Below are 19,092 nucleotides of genomic sequence, written 5' to 3' on the forward strand. Positions count from 1 at the left end.
AGTGGATTACTCTGAGAAAAGCACTTGTTGAGGGAAGACTTGCACAGATGTAAGTGCTCCTAGAAGTGTCTAATCTGGCCAGACTGCAGAGCAGCAGGCGGCTGCTAACAAGGGTAACTGCAGATTAAGGTCAGACTGTTGCACAGCAGGCAGACAGGAAGACTAATAAATGCCAAACATCATCATCATCCTTCATCCTGCCGACAAGGGATCTTTGTTCTTTTCACAGTCTTAACACTGAAGCCTAAATGTTGGTTTTCGTGTGAGTTTCTAATGTTTTTCTGCACTTAAACTGAGAAACAAAAGTAGCCTCAAGAGCACTCACATCACACAGACAGTGAGAACACAGTGTGACTTCAAGCTCCAGGTCACATCCTCTCCTCCACAGCCTCTCCTCTCTGTGTTTGTCTGGAGCAGGTTCAGCCTGTCCGTGTCTGCAGCCAATCGTGTGACGTTCAAGTCCGAAGCTTGAACATGTGGGACTTCCTGCTGTTCCAAAGCAGAGGACGGACAAACACAAATAGCCAGCAGAGTCTTTACACAGGACTATTCACTGGGTTTACTGGCAGCACTGCAATGAGTCATTCTTTTCTTTTACTCTTTAAATGAATGACATTATTCAGCTTTAACATGTGGTGACTTTATTTTTCTCCTAAGAAAGAAAGGTGAGGACATTTTAGCTCTGTTGCACATACAATATCAAACATTTTCTTTCTTTTTAGGAATTTTAAAGTAGGTTTTAACATCTGTAGTTAAATGAGGAAATAGAAATAATCATGGTAAAATTGATTGTTTTTTTTTTGATGTATTCAGAGAGCTGAAAGAAATGTTCAACTTCCTTTATATTTGGTTGGTGGAAACAGACTGAGGATTGTTGCAGGAGAAATGCCATCAAACTGAACACATGGTGAGTTTGAAAGCTTTCCTTAAGTTTTATGCAGTATCGATATTTTTATCATTATTATTTTTTTTGCTTTTCAAATATCACCAAAATAATGTTTTTAGGTGTGTGTGTGTGTGTGTGTGTGTCAGTCTCAGTTGATCTGAGCTTTTATTTAGTTCCTGATTTTCTTACTACTCTATGACAGTGGTTCTCTGCTGGTCTAGGCTCATGACCCACCAAAAACTCCTTAATGAGATATTTTGACTCCAAGTTCCAAAAATTTCCAACCTCTCAAATTTATTTAATGAAAAAATTTTACAGTTTGGACCTTAGAAGGAACAAAATACATGACTGAACAAAGAGAGAGGACTGAACAAGCATGTTTAGAAAGTGCATCAATGCAGACGCCCTGGGAAGAGATGTATGCATTCATTTTTACAAGTTAACATGTAAAAAGAATAATGGTAAAACCAGCTTTGTTGTCCCATGGTTAAGAAGATAAAAGAAAAGTTGAAATCTCAAGAAAAATACCAAAATATACTAGGAAAGTTTGGCTGCAGACCCTAGTTCTCAGATACCACCTCTGTCAGAACAGAATTACACACTAAAACTTTAAAATAAGATCGAATTAAACTTCTGGTTAGGGTCAAAGTAAGGGTTAGGATACCAAAAGGTAAACGCTAAAACCTTACCTCCAAAACGTGATAAAAATTTCCTAAAGCCAACTAAATAGTCTGTTTATGGGAAAAACCTTGCTATAGAGCTAAGGCTAAAGCTAACAAAGTTACGTGAGCTGCGTAAGCTATGTAGGTAATGTAGCCGAAGACTGTAAACCTTTTGTAATTCTAACGCTCTCATAAACCCATATATTTCTAAAATGCATATTTTCTTGGCTTCTTAAGCCTTTTTCTGACAGAGGAGGACATAGACAGAGCCGGGAACAGGGAGGAGAGAATGGAGGAGACGTGTGGGAAAGAGGCCACAGGTCGGACCTGAACCCAGGCCCCCCACTTACATGGGACATGACCAAACCAACAGGCCTCTGTGCCCTTCATAAACCCAAATATTATTCAAGTAGGAAAGCTATGTAAATGATGTAGCTAAAGCTAACATAGTTAAAGCTAATGAGGCTACATTAGCTATGCCAGCTATGCTACGTTTATGAAAGCTGACTAAGCTGCATCCCGACCCACCAGTTGAGAATCATTGCTCTACAGTATCATATTCAATGTCTCTGGGGGTTTGGACTAAATGAAGGACAAAAAAAGATGACTGAATGAGCTCTGAAGAGATGTACATTGCCTACAGTAGATCCTCACTGTTGACAGTGTTTAGAGGAGACAAATTAATAAGAAGATCTTTTAACTGGCACATTTTCCTGACAGGAGATGGAGAGTGAACCTTGGACAGAAAGTCAGAGTGATGGGGACAGTGACATGGAGGACGATCTGAGTGGCTCAGAAGTAAGACTACTCTTTTAGATTATTTGGGGAATATATTCATAGTGCAGTTTTCTTCACACACCAATAGTAAGACAAGTTTTTAGAGAAATAGTTTCCCCTTATGTTGTGACTGAAGTTTCTTTGAGGAGTTTTAGCTGGTCATAAAACAGACTGAAAATAACACTGATGCTGCTGTATGAGCTACGGCAGCAAAATAGATCACCAGAGAGAAAAATGTTTTCTGGCATCAGGCGAAAAAAATGATGATTATATTTTCTTTTCATTTTGGATTGTATGTTAAACTCTAAAATAAAGTTAGGTGTTTAGCGAGAAAACTCCACTTAAACATAGAGGCCGCACTCAGGATAGAGATGATTGACCTACTTTGTCCACAGGGGGCACCAAAAACAACCCACCAGTAAAATTTTTCACTCGACCACTAGAACTGCCAATGGGTAAAATTTACCCAAGGCTGTTCTTTAATTGTATCTTACTTGGTGTGTATACAGTTTTAAAGACTGACAGTCTTCCTAAGAGTTTGTTCAATAGCACCTGGTGTCATAATTTATTTTTATTTATTTTTACAACCTAATTTTTTTTAAATGGACATTTATATCTAGAACCACCATGCAGGTCAAATTTACCCCATATGAAAGCCTTGATCTTCCCACTGTTTTATTTTACACCAGCAATAAATAGATGCCGCAATTGAAATACCATATCTCTATTGCAGCAATGCCTAATCAGAAGTCGATAGATATAAAAAAAAGACATTTACCACTGATAAATGTCAAAAGGTAATCTCAGTGCTTTTAATAAAGAAGAACACAGTGATGAGAATGTTTCAGAATCAGCAATCAGTCCAAAGATGATTGTACTGGGTGACAGATCATCTTCCAACAGTGATCTATTTGCTATCTGAGGTTAGTAAGCTGTTCAATGTCAGTGGTTAACTAACATTCCTCGTTCAGTGCCATTTATCAAAATCAAGGCAGTTTAATGACAGGTAAATCTGACCCACTGGCTATTTTAGGTATGTAGAGTTTCACGGCTGTTCAAGCGTTAAAAAGCACAAGTTTCTTAAGAGTTAAACTAGTATTTGAAAACTTCTAAAACAGCCCTGAGCTATAACAAGGATATTAGTAGAATTTTTTTTTTTGGTTTGGTTTCAATTGAAGTGTTCATCCTCGTTTAATATACTTTTTCTCAGATGTTAAATATTGGGTGTTTATGCTCCCTGCATTTTGAATACAAAGTATCCCAGTCTTTGTCGTATATCTCGGTGCTTTAATCCATCTTCTCCTACAGAGCTGAGCCCATTGCTCCATAAGCTAACAGAGTTGCGTTGGTCTTTGCAGGAGAGCTGTGTCACTGAATGGTATCACCACCCCCAGCTGGACACTGACGTGGAGGCGGTCTGGACTTTATACTCAGACTCTGCTGTCTCAGTCAGGTATGAATGTTTCATCTTGTTCACATCTTTAAGAGGAAAGAATTGCTACAGCTTTTCTTTATTGTCAAAATGTCCTTTATTTCAGGGAGTATGGATCAATTGATGGTGTGGATGTGGACTTGAACTTAAGTACGGACTTTCTGGATGTGAGTTGAATCTAAAATAGACAGAGTTGTTGCAGTATACTGGCATGTTTCTGGTGTGCTCTGTTTAATGTGATTATGTTGTTTGGTGTCTACAGCAAGACGTGGCCAAGGCCTGGAGAATTAATCCTTTAGAGCCCATTGTTATCCGTCTGCACTTTTCTCTGTCTCAGTATCTAGATGGACCTGGTGAGCATCAACAACACTGCTGCAATCCATACATTTGACTTCAAAGCTCCTGTAAGGACATTTAAAAGAGCAATTAAATGACCTAAAAATAATATTTATATCTTTTTATGACCTACACAAGCAAATAAGCCCATCAGCAACAGGATTTAGAATGTCTGAATAGTTGTTTTGAATGCTTGCTAACACTGCTACATGTACAAGGCAAGTTCAGTAAAGGCATAAAAGGTACTGCTTTGACCACAGGAGACGCCATAATCAATGCAAAGCAAAAGTTGCTTACCGGAGCTTTAATTAATACTGAATGATTGTGACTCTTAACGTAAGTAATGTTTCTTGTCACAGCACCTTCAATTGACGTCTTCCAGCCTTCCAACACAGATAATTTCTGCCTTGGGAAGCAACTAAAGAAGTGAGTGTTCATTGAATATATGTACTGTATATACACAATGCATTCTCAAAGTACTCCCTTCAGTTTTTCAATTTTTTATGTTGTAGCCTGATGCTTCAGTTGAAAAAAAATATTAAAAATGTATAAAAAATGTATTTAAAAGAAAAAAAATTAAATATTACATTTACATAAGTATTCACACCCTTTGCAAAACACTCGAAATTTAGCTCAGATTCCTCCAATTTTTCTTGATCATTGCTGAGATGTTTCTACACATTGACTGGAGTCCACCTGTGGTAAAATAAATTGACATGATTTGGATTAAAAAAGGCATCACAGCTGGCAATGCACATAAAAAAAAAAAACCAAACCATGAGGTCAAAACAACTGCCTGCAGAGCTCAGAGATAGATTCTAGCAAGGCACAGATCTGGAGAAGGCTGCAAAAAATCTCTGCTGCACTGAAAGTTCCCAAAAAGCACAGTGGCCTCTAATGGAACAAGTTTGGCACAACCAGGACTCTTCTACGAGCTGGTCACCAGGCCAAACTGAGCAGTCGGGAGAGAGGCGACCAAGAACCCGATGGTCACTCTGACTGAGCTCTCGAGATCCCTTATGAACATGGGACAAAGTTCCAGAGGGTCATTGATCATTTCAGGCCTCCACCGATCTCAGCTTATTGCAGAGGGGCTAGACGGAAGCCTCTTCTCAGTGCAAAACACCTGAAAGCCTACTTGGAGTTTGGAAAAGACTCTAGAGGACAATCAGACTGATAGAAACAAGATTCTGAGCTGTTTGGCCTCAATTCTAAACTTGATGTCTGGAGGAAACTATCCCATCCCAATGGTGTAGCATGATGGTGGCAGCATCATGCTGTGGGGTTTTCAGCAGCAGAGACTGCTGAATGAAGCAAAATACAGAAAAAAAGATATCATCAATGAAAGCCTGGTCTGCAGCTCTCAGGACATGAGACTGGGCTGAGGGTTCACCTTCAAACATGACAATGATCCTGAGAACAGCCAAGACAACACAGGAGCGACTTAGGGACAACTCTATAAATATGTGAGAGTGGAACAGCCAGAGCCCTGACTTGAACCATATGCAACATCCCTGGAGAGACCTGAAAATGGCTATCCACTGATGGCCCCCATCCAACCTGACTGAGCTTGAAAGAATTGACAAATAGAACGTCAGAAAAATCTGCAATCCAGGTTTGCAAAGCTTGTTTTATCGTATCAAAAAGACTTGAGGCTTCACTTGCTGCCATAGGTGCTTCACTAAGTTCTGAGTAAATGGTCTAAGTACTTTTGTCAATGTGATATCCCATTTTTTTGAATACATTTCTAAAATTCAGTTTTTACTTTGTCATTATGGGGTACAAGTGTATATTAATGAATTTGAACTGCATTAGGCTAGAACATTACAACTCTGAAAACAATGAAGATGGTCTGAATACTTTCTGAATGCACAGTTATTATTTCCATTTTTTTAATCAAAAATTTAAACCTTGTCTAAGCATTTATAAGCAACAATCTGACAGACTCCTCATTTGTGTTCTCCAGTATTCTCACAATCTTCCTTTCTCGGGAGTGGAAACATTTGACCAATGAGAACATGGTGGTCCGTCAGAAAAGGAGGCAAAGCTGGTTCAAGCCTAGTGGAACCATCAAGAAGTTTCGAGCAAGACTCAGCATTTGGCTTCCACCATCAAAGTATGTTAACCCCAGCAGTTCAAATGTTGATTTAAGCTATTCTTGATTTTCTAAACACTGTCTTTCCTCATCATAATTAGGCCGACTGATATCAAGGAATCGGTTGGAGGAAGAATCCTTTTGCCACCTATGAAACTGAACCGTTTCACCAATCACACCACATCTTACACCATCCAGAATCCCACCGGAGAGCTCTTCACCTACACACCCACCGGAAAGGTGCTGTCTTATAGATATAAACTCCAGTTCCAAAAAGTTGGGACATCGTGAACAAACAGAATACAGTGATTTGCAAATCCTGCATTGAATGGGCAGATAGCTTGGATGTAGCTATAGCGGCAGTTTTGTAATGACTGGCATCATTCCTTCCTTTCTTTCAAGAAGAGCTAAGAACCACACTGAAGAGATTGATGTACCAACTGGCTCCACTAATGGAGAACAACGATAATGGAAGCCAGACAAGCTCATGTTATGTAGTCTTATTCCCCAGGTTTCAACAGGCCCAATACATCGTATGCTTTGTTGCTCTGATAAGTACATAATGAATGAACAGATAAACAGACTCTACATTCAATAATCCTGAGAAGTTCTGCCCTTTTCAAACACAGACTATGGGGTGTTGCCCAGATGGATACCTCATGTTGTGGATATGTAAAACAGGCTATGGTGTGTCAGCTTAATTCAGAGTCATCATTGCAAAGTTCAGAAGTGAGCATCTGTAGTGTGGTGCAGGGGTGTATTAGTACCAATGGCATAGGTAACTTTAACACCTTTGCAGACACCATCAGACCTGTCCAAAGAGTTGACTGGGCCCCTGAAAACCTCAGTAAACGGGTCCTCTCCAGTTGTGATTTATTGATGATATCAGTACATGTGTGTTGAATCAGTAGCACTGGTGTTAAGAGTCCTGGCTAATAATTAGTTCATTTTGGACATGAAAGGTGTGTCAAGCTATCATTGGGTTCTGATGTTCAGATTATTGATTTCTGCCACTTTTTGACCGATTTTCATCACTGTTTCTGCCCATTGCTATATTTGTTTCCCCATCAACCCATTTTTGCAACTTGTAGCCAATTTTTGCTACTTTTAAAACCTATTTTCATGAGTAAAGCTGCCCATTTTTGCCCCTTTTTGACACTTTTAACCAAATTTTGCCACATTTTAAGACTTTCTGCCATTTTTACAGCCCATTTTTGCAACTTTTTTCTTTACTTAACTCATGTCCCATTTTTGCCTCTTTTGACTCATTCGTGCCACTTATAAACACTTTGCACTACTTATTTTTGCTAATTTTTTTGCTACTTTCAACCCATTTCTGCCATTTTTTACTTTACTTAACTCATTAGAGTTCCTTCTGCTGGTTTCCCAACATTTGTGCACATCATGCACAAATGCCTGTTTTGATGTATAATATTACCAAATAGTTTTGTCAATGTGCCCATTCACGTTGTACACAAGTACGCTACTGTACTTAAGTAAAAGTACAGTTACACTGGTTTAAATTTACTTAAGTAAAAGTACTGATCCATAAATCTACTCAATTAAAAAGTATTTAATTCAAAAGAATATGCACTACGTGTCCTTTAGGAGTACCTAAACTCACAGGTGGAAACTCTAACTTGGTGGAAAACTTCACTCATGGTGCAAATATGTCACGCATCAAAAACAACAATCCACCTGAAACATGAGCAAAAGAACCCCAGCACTGATCACTGGAGTTTAAATCAACTCAGAGATGTTTACCCTGAGGTATCTTCACTCCAGCTACTTTGGGATATGATGTTGAATCATTCTCTCTCTTTGTGCTGCTATTAAGTCAACAGAGGTGGAAAAGTACAAGAGTATTGCACTCAAGTAAAAGTACAATTTTTCTGGTAAAAAACTTACTTGAGTAGACAGACAAGTGCTCATTTTGACATGTACTCAAAAAGTACAAACACACAGAACTACTCAATTACAGTAATTGGAGTAAATGTAGTTAGTTATTTCCAACCCCTGTATATTATACTGCAGCATAAATTAATATAATTTATTTTTTGTCACTTTGATAGGAGTTGTTATTATTCAGGTTGAATATAAATCATGGTTATCTTTAGATTAACAGATTAACTTTACAATGGACCATGATTTCCCTGAACCCCATGGGCCCTCAGTTGGCTGGCCCAAGAAAGCATTCCACTTTATCTGCCCTTACAAGTGGCATTTGGCACCATTACTATTGGGAGGTACATACAGGTTTTGGAGCAGCATATGCCTTCATCCAGATGATAACTTCTCCAGGGACATCCCTGAATATTTTAGCAAGACAATGCAAAGCCAAATCCTGCATGAGATACAACAGCATGGCTTCACAATACCAGAGTGTGGGAACTAGAGTGGTTTGCATACAGTCCAGACCTGTCTCCTACTGAAATTGTGTAACCTAGGCACTGATGAACAACTCAAGATGTACATCAAGAAGGAATGGGAAAAAATGTGTCTTTTAGTAGCAGTAGTAGTCTTCAGTAGTAGTCTTTTCACACCCCAGAAATTTGATGATGAAATGATGTAACAGCAATAAACATGCCCCTGTCCCAGCTTTTCGTACTGGTTTTATTCTTTAACACAACATTAGGATTTCTTTAGACACTGGGATTAGTGCATTTAAAAGTATTATTAACTTTACTACTTTTTGGTTTCTGAGTAAGTTCCTGAGGTGTTGAATTGTATTTTTTGTCTTGTCCTCCACAGAGGGTGGTGGTGTCAGCAGTCAAGTCTTCAGCACAGCTCAACACCAAACAGCTGATTGAACTGCTTTTCTCCTCTCAGGCCATCGGGCACTGTAAAAGCACTCCAACTCTGCAGCATGGCTTCTTAGCACAGGTAAAGCATCAGAGAAGTACTTGAAATACAAACACCCGAAAGCCCTAAAATGCTTCAGATTGGTGTTTCTCAACAATTTTTCTTTAGTTGAAAAATGTTCAAATTGTTGCAAAATGTTTGACAAACATGTTCAAACTATTTAATTATTCATCAATCCTCATAAAAAGCAGCTGAAAAGGTGCAATTTTAGCTCAGTGGTTAAACTTAAGTGTGCATTTAAGTGGCTAAAGCCCTGAAGCAGTGAGCACCAGGTTCAGTTCCCACCCTACACTTTTTACTGCATATTAACCCCCTCTTTGTCATCTCCATTTTGACTCTATCCACTGTCCTGCCCACTCAATTAAGCCAAGAGAATACTCCAAATCTCTAAAAAGTCTGGAATTCAAAAGGGGCTGATGTAGTTCAGTCCACAGAGAGAACCAGAGAGTAGATGGTTCAAGTCAGACCAAGTAGAGTAATTTTGACTGGTTGCTGGATCGGTTCAAATTTAGAGCAAGCTTAGAGCTTAGGGCACTCATCTGTGTTCAACCCCTCACCCTGACATCTCATATTAATGCCCACAGGGTCATTTATGTGCATGCGTATATATTTAAGGCCTATGTGTGTAGCAAGCACGTTCACACGTAGACAAAAAGAGGTCCAAGCATCTGCCCTTCTGACCCACAAGACCACTTTGACCCTGCCCCCTCTGAGGTGGGCAGGTAGAAATATGAGGTGGGCGGTTTTACGTGTGGGGGAGGGATTAGGGCATCGAAACACAGGAGTGAATTAGTAAAGAAGATAAGCAGAACAGGTAAAGAAGAAAATGTGATGTAAAATTAGAATTAAGTTTGTGCCGTAATCTTAAAACCTACCTAAAGTTCCTTATTTTCTTGAAAAATAAAAGTTATTTTTTATGCAAACAAAAGTAACTTACCTTAAGTTTAAGAGTGTATAAAAATCTAAAATGAAAAAAAAAGCAGATCTAAAAGCAAACACCGGAATTATAAAATGTGACATCTAGAGAGACAACTAGAGAAATTCTCAGTTTTATCAGGATCAAAAAAATGAATTGTAGGGATTGTAATTGTAGTGATTTAAGGCGTGCCACATGAACACTGTCAGCCTGGGGTTCAAATCCGGCCTTTCCCGCATGTCTCTCCTTGTTTCTGATTCTGTCCACTGTCCCCAGCTATTAATAAAGGCATAAAAAGCCCCAAAAAATAAATCTTAAAAAAATGTTATCATTTGACAGCCTGAATTTACATGTTAACTGTGACTGGAATCTTTTAGGGATGTCTAGATGACGCTAAAACAAAAAGTACCCTCTTCCTGTGTTTGACATTGTAATATGGTCATAGTAATATGTCAGTAACATCTGGATACATATGTAGTATATTTTGTTAAATAAGTTTTCAGATAAAGTAAAAACAAACACCATGAGATGGTCATAATACCCAAACATTTGAAAAAGAAAGTCTCTAATGTAACTGAACGGAACAGAGAAATCATCAAGCCTTTAGCCTGAGGTTACCCAGGCTTTATGTCTTAACTCTTTAAAGTCCCTTTAAAGTGATTAAACAAAATCCTTATTTTAGGTTTGTTGTATGATAGGCCACTGTGTTATGAACCATCAGGCCAAATTTAAGTCATGAAAAACATCTTTAAGTTTATGAAATTAAGCTTCAAAATTGTGAAAAATGAGGCAGTAGAATCTGCTCTAGGCTGGTGTGGGTGTGTCCGTTAAGTGAACTGATGGCTGCCTGTAAAGAGATGAGATCAGATGCAGTTATAGCAGCACTTTTATCAGAACTGGACAACATTTCCATATAAAAAAGAGCAAAGATCTGCACTGAAAGCTTGTCTTGGTGAAAAAGATATTTTTGCTCTTCCCTGACTGGCGAGAGTTTAACTTACCAACTGGCTTTGCTGATAGTATTGTCAGATGTAGTTTACTTCTCAGCTGTGGTTCAAGTGTTTTATTTCTTTGATTAGCCCGTTATTAATGTGACAAACAGCGTTATTTTGGAACGGTTCCACCCTTTCTTCCTAAACACTGTCCATGGGTGTCGCCAAAATGGATGTGAAATATATCCCATGTCATGAGTATATATATGTGAGACAGCCTATATGGCGTGTCAGGTTAAGCCGCTGTTTAAAGGAGTGCCTGTTCTTTTTTTTTTTTTTTTTTAACATGAGTGAGACTCCTGTCTGCTTGAGCCATGTTTGCAAAGCACAGCACCTAGGTGTGTAATCTGACACACATAGTATGCACAGCTCCACTTCCATGAGCAGACGCAGCATTTTTAGATAGAAGTGTTATCTCTCTCTGTATCTTGAATCATGAGTCATTTAATTCACACATTTGAAGAGAGACTAGTTGGTGAAACAAGAATTTCAGCAACCCAACAAACTAAACAGAGACATGTTAAAGCTTTGACTTGACTCTACATCTTCTCTGAAATATGTAAGGTTGTGTCTAAACTTTTACAAAATGCAGTTGTCTATTACAACCCAAATACAGACATGGAGCTAATAAAGTTAGCTAAGTATGTTTGTGTGAATTATCTTAATTGAAAACTGGTAAATGAATTTAAAAAAAGCTTTTAAAATGGGGCCTACGTCGTACTGGCAAATGACAGCACTTCCATCCTGATAGAGACGTACAGTAGTGGTCTGAAAAGGGGGTGGGGGGTTCAGGAAGGCTGCAGACCCCTCTCTGACCCGCTAAGATCCTGTCCCATGATGTTTAACAGAGTTAAAAAATGATGTCTTATCTGGGCTCTTATAAAAAATGTGCATTTTTGTGTTCACAGATTATGAGGTATGCTGAGCAGAGACTCCCCACGCTGAATGAATACTGCGTGGTCTGTGATGAGCGACATGTTTTTCAGAACGGCCCCATGTTAAAGGTATAGGCCTGGAGAAACAGTTGTTTAGAGATTAATGAATCAGAGTTTCACGGTGTAACTTTTGTTTTTTTGTGTGTGTGTTTCAAGCCAGCAGTTTGTAGCAGGGAGCTGTGTGTGTTTTCATATTATACACTGGGTGTCATGTCTGGAGCTACAGAGGAGGTGGCTACTGGTGCAGAGGTTAGTAACACACGCAGTTTTTAAAAAGGCACTGGATTATGTTAATATGAGATAGGTGTAATTCAAATAGATAGACAAAGTGAAGTCAAAACACTTTATTTTAGAGCTCATCCTGTTGACTGGCTGCAGTGTAGGTCATTAACCCAGCTTCCTCCATGTTAACAGATGGAACATGAGCCAAACAATAAAGTTAAAATGCGTGTCAAATAAACTCAAGGCAAACCTCATCTTTTACAATAGAGATTACTGGGCTGGCAATCAACAGTTGGTTGTCGAGTTGGTTGTAGAACTATTGTCCAACCAAGATCTCATTAGTCAGACAATCGCAAAGACAGAGAGATCAAGAGAGAGATGCTGCGTTCTAATTGCGAAAGCTACACTTCTCTCATTCCCAGCCTTTTCTCTGCCAACTTTGGTCACCAAATATGTTCTGTTAAGCCCCTTTAGCATCTCACTGAAATGTGCATGTAAACAACAGGGTCGGTTACAAACCAACAAAGAGCAGAGGAAACAATGTGTCCTGTTTTCCCAACCTGGGGAATTATTGTGGGTTCACACGGGTAAATACACTATATGGCCAAAAGTATTTGCTCACTTGCCTTGACTTGCATATGAACTTAAGTGACATTCCAATTTTAATCCATAGGGTTTAATATGACGTTGGTCCACCCTTTTCAGCTACAGCTTCATCTCTTCTGGGAAGGCTTTCCACAAGGTTTAGGGGTGTGTTGATAGGAATTTTTCACCATTTTTCCTGAGGCGCATTTGTGAGGTCAAACACTGATGTTGGATAAGAAGGCCTGGCTCTCAGTCTCCGTTCTAATTCATCCCAAAGGTGTTCTGTCGGGTTGAGGTCAGGACTCTGTGCAGGCCAGTCAAGTTCATCCACACCAAACTCTCTCATCCATGTCTTTATGGACCTTGCTTTGTGCACTGGTGCACAGTCATGTTGGAACAGGAAGGGGCCATCCCCAAACTGTTCCCACAAAGTTGGGAGCATGGAATTGTCCAGAATCTCTTGGTATGCTGAAGCATTCAGAGTTCCTCTCACTGGAACTAAGGGACCAAGCCCAGCTCCTGAAAAACAATCCCACACCATAATCCCCCCTCCACCAAACTTTACACTTGGCAAAATGCAGTCAGACAAGTACCGTTCTCCTGGCAACCGCCAAACCCAGACTTGTCCATCAGATTGCCAGATGGAGACTCGTGATTCGTCACTCCAGAGAATGCGTCTCCACTGCTCTAGAGTCCAGTGGCAGCATGCTTAACACCACTGCATCCAACGCTTTGCATGCACTTGGTGATGTATGGCTTGGATGCAGCTGCTCGGCCATGAAAACCCATTCCATGAAGCTCTCTACGCACTGTTCTTGAGCTAATCTGAAGTCCACATGAAGTTTGAAGGTCTGTAGTGATTGAAGAAAGTTGGCGACCATTGCGCACTATGCGCCTCAGCATCTGCTTAGCCCACTCTGTCATTTTACGTGGCCTACCACTTGTGACTGAGTTGCTGTTGTTCCCAGTCGCTTCCATTTTGTTATGAAACCACTGGCAGTTGACTGTGAGATATTTAGGAGTGAAGAAATTTCACGATTGGACTTGTTGCACAGGTGGCATCCTATCACAGTACCACACTGGAATTCACTGAGCTCCTGAGAGCAACCCATTCTTTCACAAATGTTTGTAGAAACAGTGCATCAGTGCACAACAACTGCATGCCTAAGTGCTTGATTTTATACACCTGATTTCGATTATTTGGATGGGGGGGTGAATACTTTTGGCAATATAGAGAATATGCTGCATGCTTAGGTCACCTGTGAAATATGTCAGTGAGCTTTGGGAGGGTAAATTGGCTTCACTTTTGGATGACAGGAGGAATAAGTGGTGCTTTGTCTATATTAATATAAAGTATATATTTCTGCTCCATAGGTAGTTGACCTGCTGGTGGCGATGTGCAGAGCTGCTCTTCAGTCTTCACGCAAGAGCATCATATTTGAGCCATATCCCTCTATTGTCAATCCATACAACCCCAAAACGTTAGCTTTTAGTCCCAAGGTATCAGTTTAACTAGACTAACTTATTAGAGTCCATTTAATGATCAGTTTTTTAATCCTAATGCAATCATGTCTGTTCTGTTCCTGCAGAGAAAGAGCTATGACAGGCTGCAGAAAGCTCTTGACAGTGTCTTGTTAATCAGGAGGATGGCACAGGTATCTAACATTAAAATAAATCATAGATTTATGAGGACATCACATTCAGTTCCCTTGGTCTGAGAATATGACTGATGAGATTGTTTTGTGTTACATAACCAGGGTCCATATTCTGAAATAAAGAAGCAGATGGATAAAATAGATCCTCTTGCTCATCCCTTACTGCAATGGTGAGTGATATAATACACTGTTCACTCAAACTTTTACTTCATTTAAAACCTGATATGTCATCTCATCCAGTGGTTTCTGAGGTTAAAATCCAGGTGTGTTTGCATGTCTAACAGGATTTTAGCCAGCAACAGATCACACATTGTCAAGCTTCCACAGAACAGGGTATGATAAAGTAACTTAGAGTTAGAATCTGGTGTTGTAACGTAGCAGCTGCAAGTTTTACAGCACTTATAGTTTAGAAATGGCAGTTAGATTTATGATTATAACTGTTTGATTATTCATACTATATAAATATTCTTGCTTTTCTATATTTTCCCACCTGTTGACCGATAGCAACTGAAGTTCATGCAGACACCCCACCAGTTCCTGCTTATCAGCAGCCCTCCATCCAAAGAGGCGCGCTTTCAAACAGCGAGGAAAATTTATGGCAGCACGTTTGCTTTCCAGTAGGTGAAATAATCAAAGTTGTGTTCCTTTCATTTAAATATAAAACCTATTTACAGAGCCTATGTTAAGTATTCACCCCCTTCGATGTTTAACCCTTTCATTGATTTTATTAATCAATCATGGTCAATATAATTTTGCTTTTTCACCAAAAAACAAGCTTTAATGTCAAAGTGCAAACAGATTTCTACAAAGTAATGTCAATAAAATAAAAATCTGTAATGTAAAATCAGTGACTGCATAAATATTCACCCCCTTTCAGTCAGTATTTCGTAGATGCACCTTTGCAATCACAGCACCAAGTCTGTATGGATAGGTTTCTATTATGCTTGCTAGTCTAGACCCCTCAATTTTATTCCCTTCCTCTTTGCAAAACTACTCAAGCTCTGTCAGGTTACATGGGGATTGGGCATGAACAGCCCAAACCCAGCCTCACATTCTCTACTGGATTAAGTTCTGGGCTTTGACTCGGACACTCCAGAACATTCACCTTCTTGTCTTTAAACCATTTCTGTGTATGCTTCAGGTCACTGTCTTGCTGAAAGATAAATCTTCTCCCAAGCTGTAGTCCCCTTGCAGACTGAATAAGATTGCCATCTAAGATTTTCCTTTATTTTACTGCATTAATTTTACCCTCTACCTTTACAAGCCTTCCAGGCCCAGCTTCCATCCCCACAGCATGATGCTGCCACCACCATGGGATGGTGTGTTTGTGGTGATGTGCAATGTTTTGTGTCCATCAAACATAGGATCATTTTGATCCACTAGTCTCCTTCTTGCATAGTCACTCAGTTTGTGGGGATGGCCTCATCCAAGTAAATGATGACTTTAACTTAACTCTGGGGGAAGATCAGTGCCATCCCCTGACTTACACTTTTCAATAACCTTTTCTCTGAGTTGCTTGGAGTGTTCTTTTGTTTTCATGGTGTAATGGTAGCCAGGAATACTGATTAACCAGTGACTGGACCTTCCAGACACAGATGTTTTTACATTATAATCACTTCAGACACACTAAGGTGCTCCCCAGAAACTCCTAGCACAAATCGGCTGGACTGCTGTTGAATTAGGTCAGTCATATTAATGTGGCTGAATATTTAGGAATCCCTTATTTTAATAGCATGCTTTTATTCAACTGACCTTACTTTATCGAGAAGTTTTTGGGGGCATTTTTGTCCAAAAAGCCAAATGATATTGGCCAAGATTGATTTATAAAATCAGTAAAAGGGTAAACATCCAAACATCCAAGGGGTAAATACTTTTCATAGTTTCACTGTTTCCTGACATAATCCTGCATACATTTTACTCAGACTCTTCTTCATCTCTTTCAGTGGTTCCCACTTTGAAAACTGGCACTCTATTTTGAGGAACGGGCTTGTCAATGCCTCCTATACAAAACTACAGGTAGAGTATGAGACATAAATGTATGATGACTCTTGAAGTTAAATTAAAAAGCAGCATATAAATTCAATGTACGTTTACAGTGCATCAGACTTCAAAATCTTTGTTTTGTTACATAAACATAAGGTATACAGTTATATCTTTGAAATGTCTTAAAGATGAATAAACTGGGTCGTTTTTGGCCTCATATCCCTTTTTCTTTTTCCTGTCAAAGCTTCATGGAGCTGCATATGGGAAAGGCATCTATTTGAGCCCCATTTCTGGCATTTCATTTGGATATTCTGGTATGAGAGCAAGATATTTTTAACAATATGCTGCTTATAAAAACTCACATCCATACATAAATCAACCTAACCTGTTTATTTATTTTTTCCAATATGTCCTCCAGAGATGGGTAAAGGGCGGCACCACATGCCCACAAAAGGAGAACTCCTAAAGAAATACAACCAATTAAACCAAATCCAGCAGGTATGCTTTTGCTCACGTTGGTCCAAACTGTGCATTTGGTAGAACAGCATCTTCTTTTGTTTGTCCTTTTCATTTTTTTTTTTTAATCAAAATCTCTCCTCAGGAGGAGCCAGTGCAGGCCAGATTTCTACAAGACAAAAACTTAAACTGCATCGCCCTCTGTGAAGGTAGAGTGAACATATTGCATTAATCCCATATAGTCTTGATTTGAAGATGCAAGAATAAATTGTGATTTTTTTGCTTCTCTTTACAGTGATAACGTCAAAGGAGCTTCAAAAACATGGAAACATCTGGGTTTGTCCAATATCAGACCATGTGTGCACACGTTTCCTCTTTGTGTGAGTGATGAGAGAAGTGCACCAAAAACGTGTTTTTCCACATTTCCAAGCTACATTTTAGACTAACACAATGCTGTGCCTTTGTGTGTCTCAGGTACGAGAATGGTCAGGTGGGAGATGTCCAAATCAACACTCAGGAAGCCAAGATCCACAAGGAAATTCTACAAGTAATTGCTTCAAAGCCTCGCTGAGGAAACAAATAACCACAGCACATAGAGTGCATCCACACAGTTCTTTGTGATGAGACTGCAGGTTTTATATAAAACTATCTCTGAGTTAAGATTTTGTTTGTCTGACGTGAACATTTTTGAGTCATTATATTTATCAGTTTTGATTAAAACAAGAAAGAAAATATTATTAAAACAATACAGCTATCTCTTCTTTGTGACATCAGCTGCAGTAATATATTTCTAAAACTGTTTATTGTGTTGTGAGAATGTAATTGCCTTATACCTTGATGTACAGCATGTTGTAATTGAAGTCATTAGTCTGGCAGCTTTGTACTGAAGGACATATTTTTTTAACATTTTTATACAACACATTTTTAAAATAAAGTTGTACAGTGTTCATTTTTTTAACCCATTAGATGTTTTTTCCTTCAACTGGTTTATATAGAGCCATCATTAGTAATCCCACTGTCATTTGTGTAATACACATCTTTCACCACAAGATGGAGGTCTAACCGCTACCAGAAGGAGATTTGTCATTGGCAACAAAGAGCAAATAAAACTCCATAATTGTTTTATCATGGCTGTTATAATGCTAAAGGTCAACTTTAAGATACAGATGTTTATATTAGATATCACAGTGCTTGAGCTGGATGTAAGCTAGATGCACAACACACGCGTAGAGGTCATACTTCATATAATCATTAACTTTATAGAGGGAAAAAAAGGAAGTTTATCTCCATGTCACCATCTTTCTGCAGATTTTTAACTTTTTATGGTAAGATGAAAATATTTAGTCAAAGCTCCTGTTGGGAGTTTTTATCTGTTTATGAAATAGACTGAATTTAACAGACTAAAGCTGGAGGCTTGCTGCTCCCGGCACACATTTTTAATGCTTACATTAATGCCAGTAACCTGACACACAAGAAATCGTTTCACACATCCATCTGGAAAACCTCATAGACGGTGTTTGGGAAAGGGCAGAGCCTTAAAAAAAATCCTTGGAGGGTGATTGGATGAATGTTCAGTCTTTCACATCTTTACGGGCCAATCAGAGCAACAAAACGTATTGTAGATGTGCACCGCTATGGTTCCGCTATGTATGGAACCATGGTGACTGTAGACGTGTCAATACACGACTTTTTTGAAAAGAAATGGACTCAGTGCTGCTCTTTATTCTTCTTTTAACGAAGAAATGTCGTCAAGTTCTGATAAAACTGACGCTTTAGTAGCATCCAACCTAATGTCTTCATAAATGCATCTTGCCGTAACTGGTCTGTTGTCGCTGCTTGCTTACGTCAGGACTCAGCCACGCCCAAAAGTACTGCCTCTTACTCCTGATTGGTCCTGTCACTTTCTTACAGGACCCAAACTGTTCAGATGGGAGCTTTACAAGATGGATTTGCCAGTGAGAAACACAGAAACTGGTGAATCCATCTGCTTTGCAAGGTTATAATGCCAGTAGAAGTTCAGAACTTTTTTAGCTATGGAATCAGCAGAGCAGTTGGGACATTTACGCACCATGCGCCTTAGCAATCGTTGACTCCGTTTTGTGATTTTATGTGGTCTTTTGCCTAGTGTGGAATTGCTGTCGTTCCTAAATGCTTCCACTTCCTAAAATCACTTGCAGTTGACTGTGGAATATCCTGCCGGGATAAAATTCCACCAACCATTTTATTGCAAAGGGGGCATATATCACAATATCTTGCTTGTAGTCACTGAGCTTTCAAAATGACCCATTTTGTATGATA

At 39.2% G+C, this 19,092-nt stretch overlaps 1 protein-coding gene across 1 annotated transcript; it reads left to right on the plus strand.

Moving 5' to 3' along the window:
• The first annotated feature begins 848 nt into the window (after positions 1-848).
• On the plus strand, positions 849-17,365 carry LOC121514483 (protein mono-ADP-ribosyltransferase PARP6-like). Its single transcript, XM_041794608.1, has 22 exons — positions 849-907; positions 2,269-2,346; positions 3,684-3,778; positions 3,864-3,924; positions 4,020-4,110; positions 4,453-4,519; positions 6,060-6,209; positions 6,290-6,428; positions 8,940-9,071; positions 11,867-11,962; positions 12,050-12,142; positions 14,075-14,200; positions 14,290-14,355; positions 14,458-14,525; positions 14,640-14,688; positions 14,860-14,972; positions 16,299-16,371; positions 16,583-16,652; positions 16,757-16,836; positions 16,940-17,003; positions 17,090-17,174; positions 17,269-17,365. The coding sequence occupies exons 1-22, from the start codon at positions 905-907 to the stop codon at positions 17,363-17,365; spliced, it is 1,896 nt and encodes a 631-aa protein (XP_041650542.1). The 5' UTR covers positions 849-904.
• The last annotated feature ends 1,727 nt before the right edge of the window (positions 17,366-19,092 follow it).

Source organism: Cheilinus undulatus, linkage group 9 (assembly GCF_018320785.1).
Source record: "Cheilinus undulatus linkage group 9, ASM1832078v1, whole genome shotgun sequence".
NCBI classification, from domain to species: domain Eukaryota; kingdom Metazoa; phylum Chordata; class Actinopteri; order Labriformes; family Labridae; genus Cheilinus; species Cheilinus undulatus.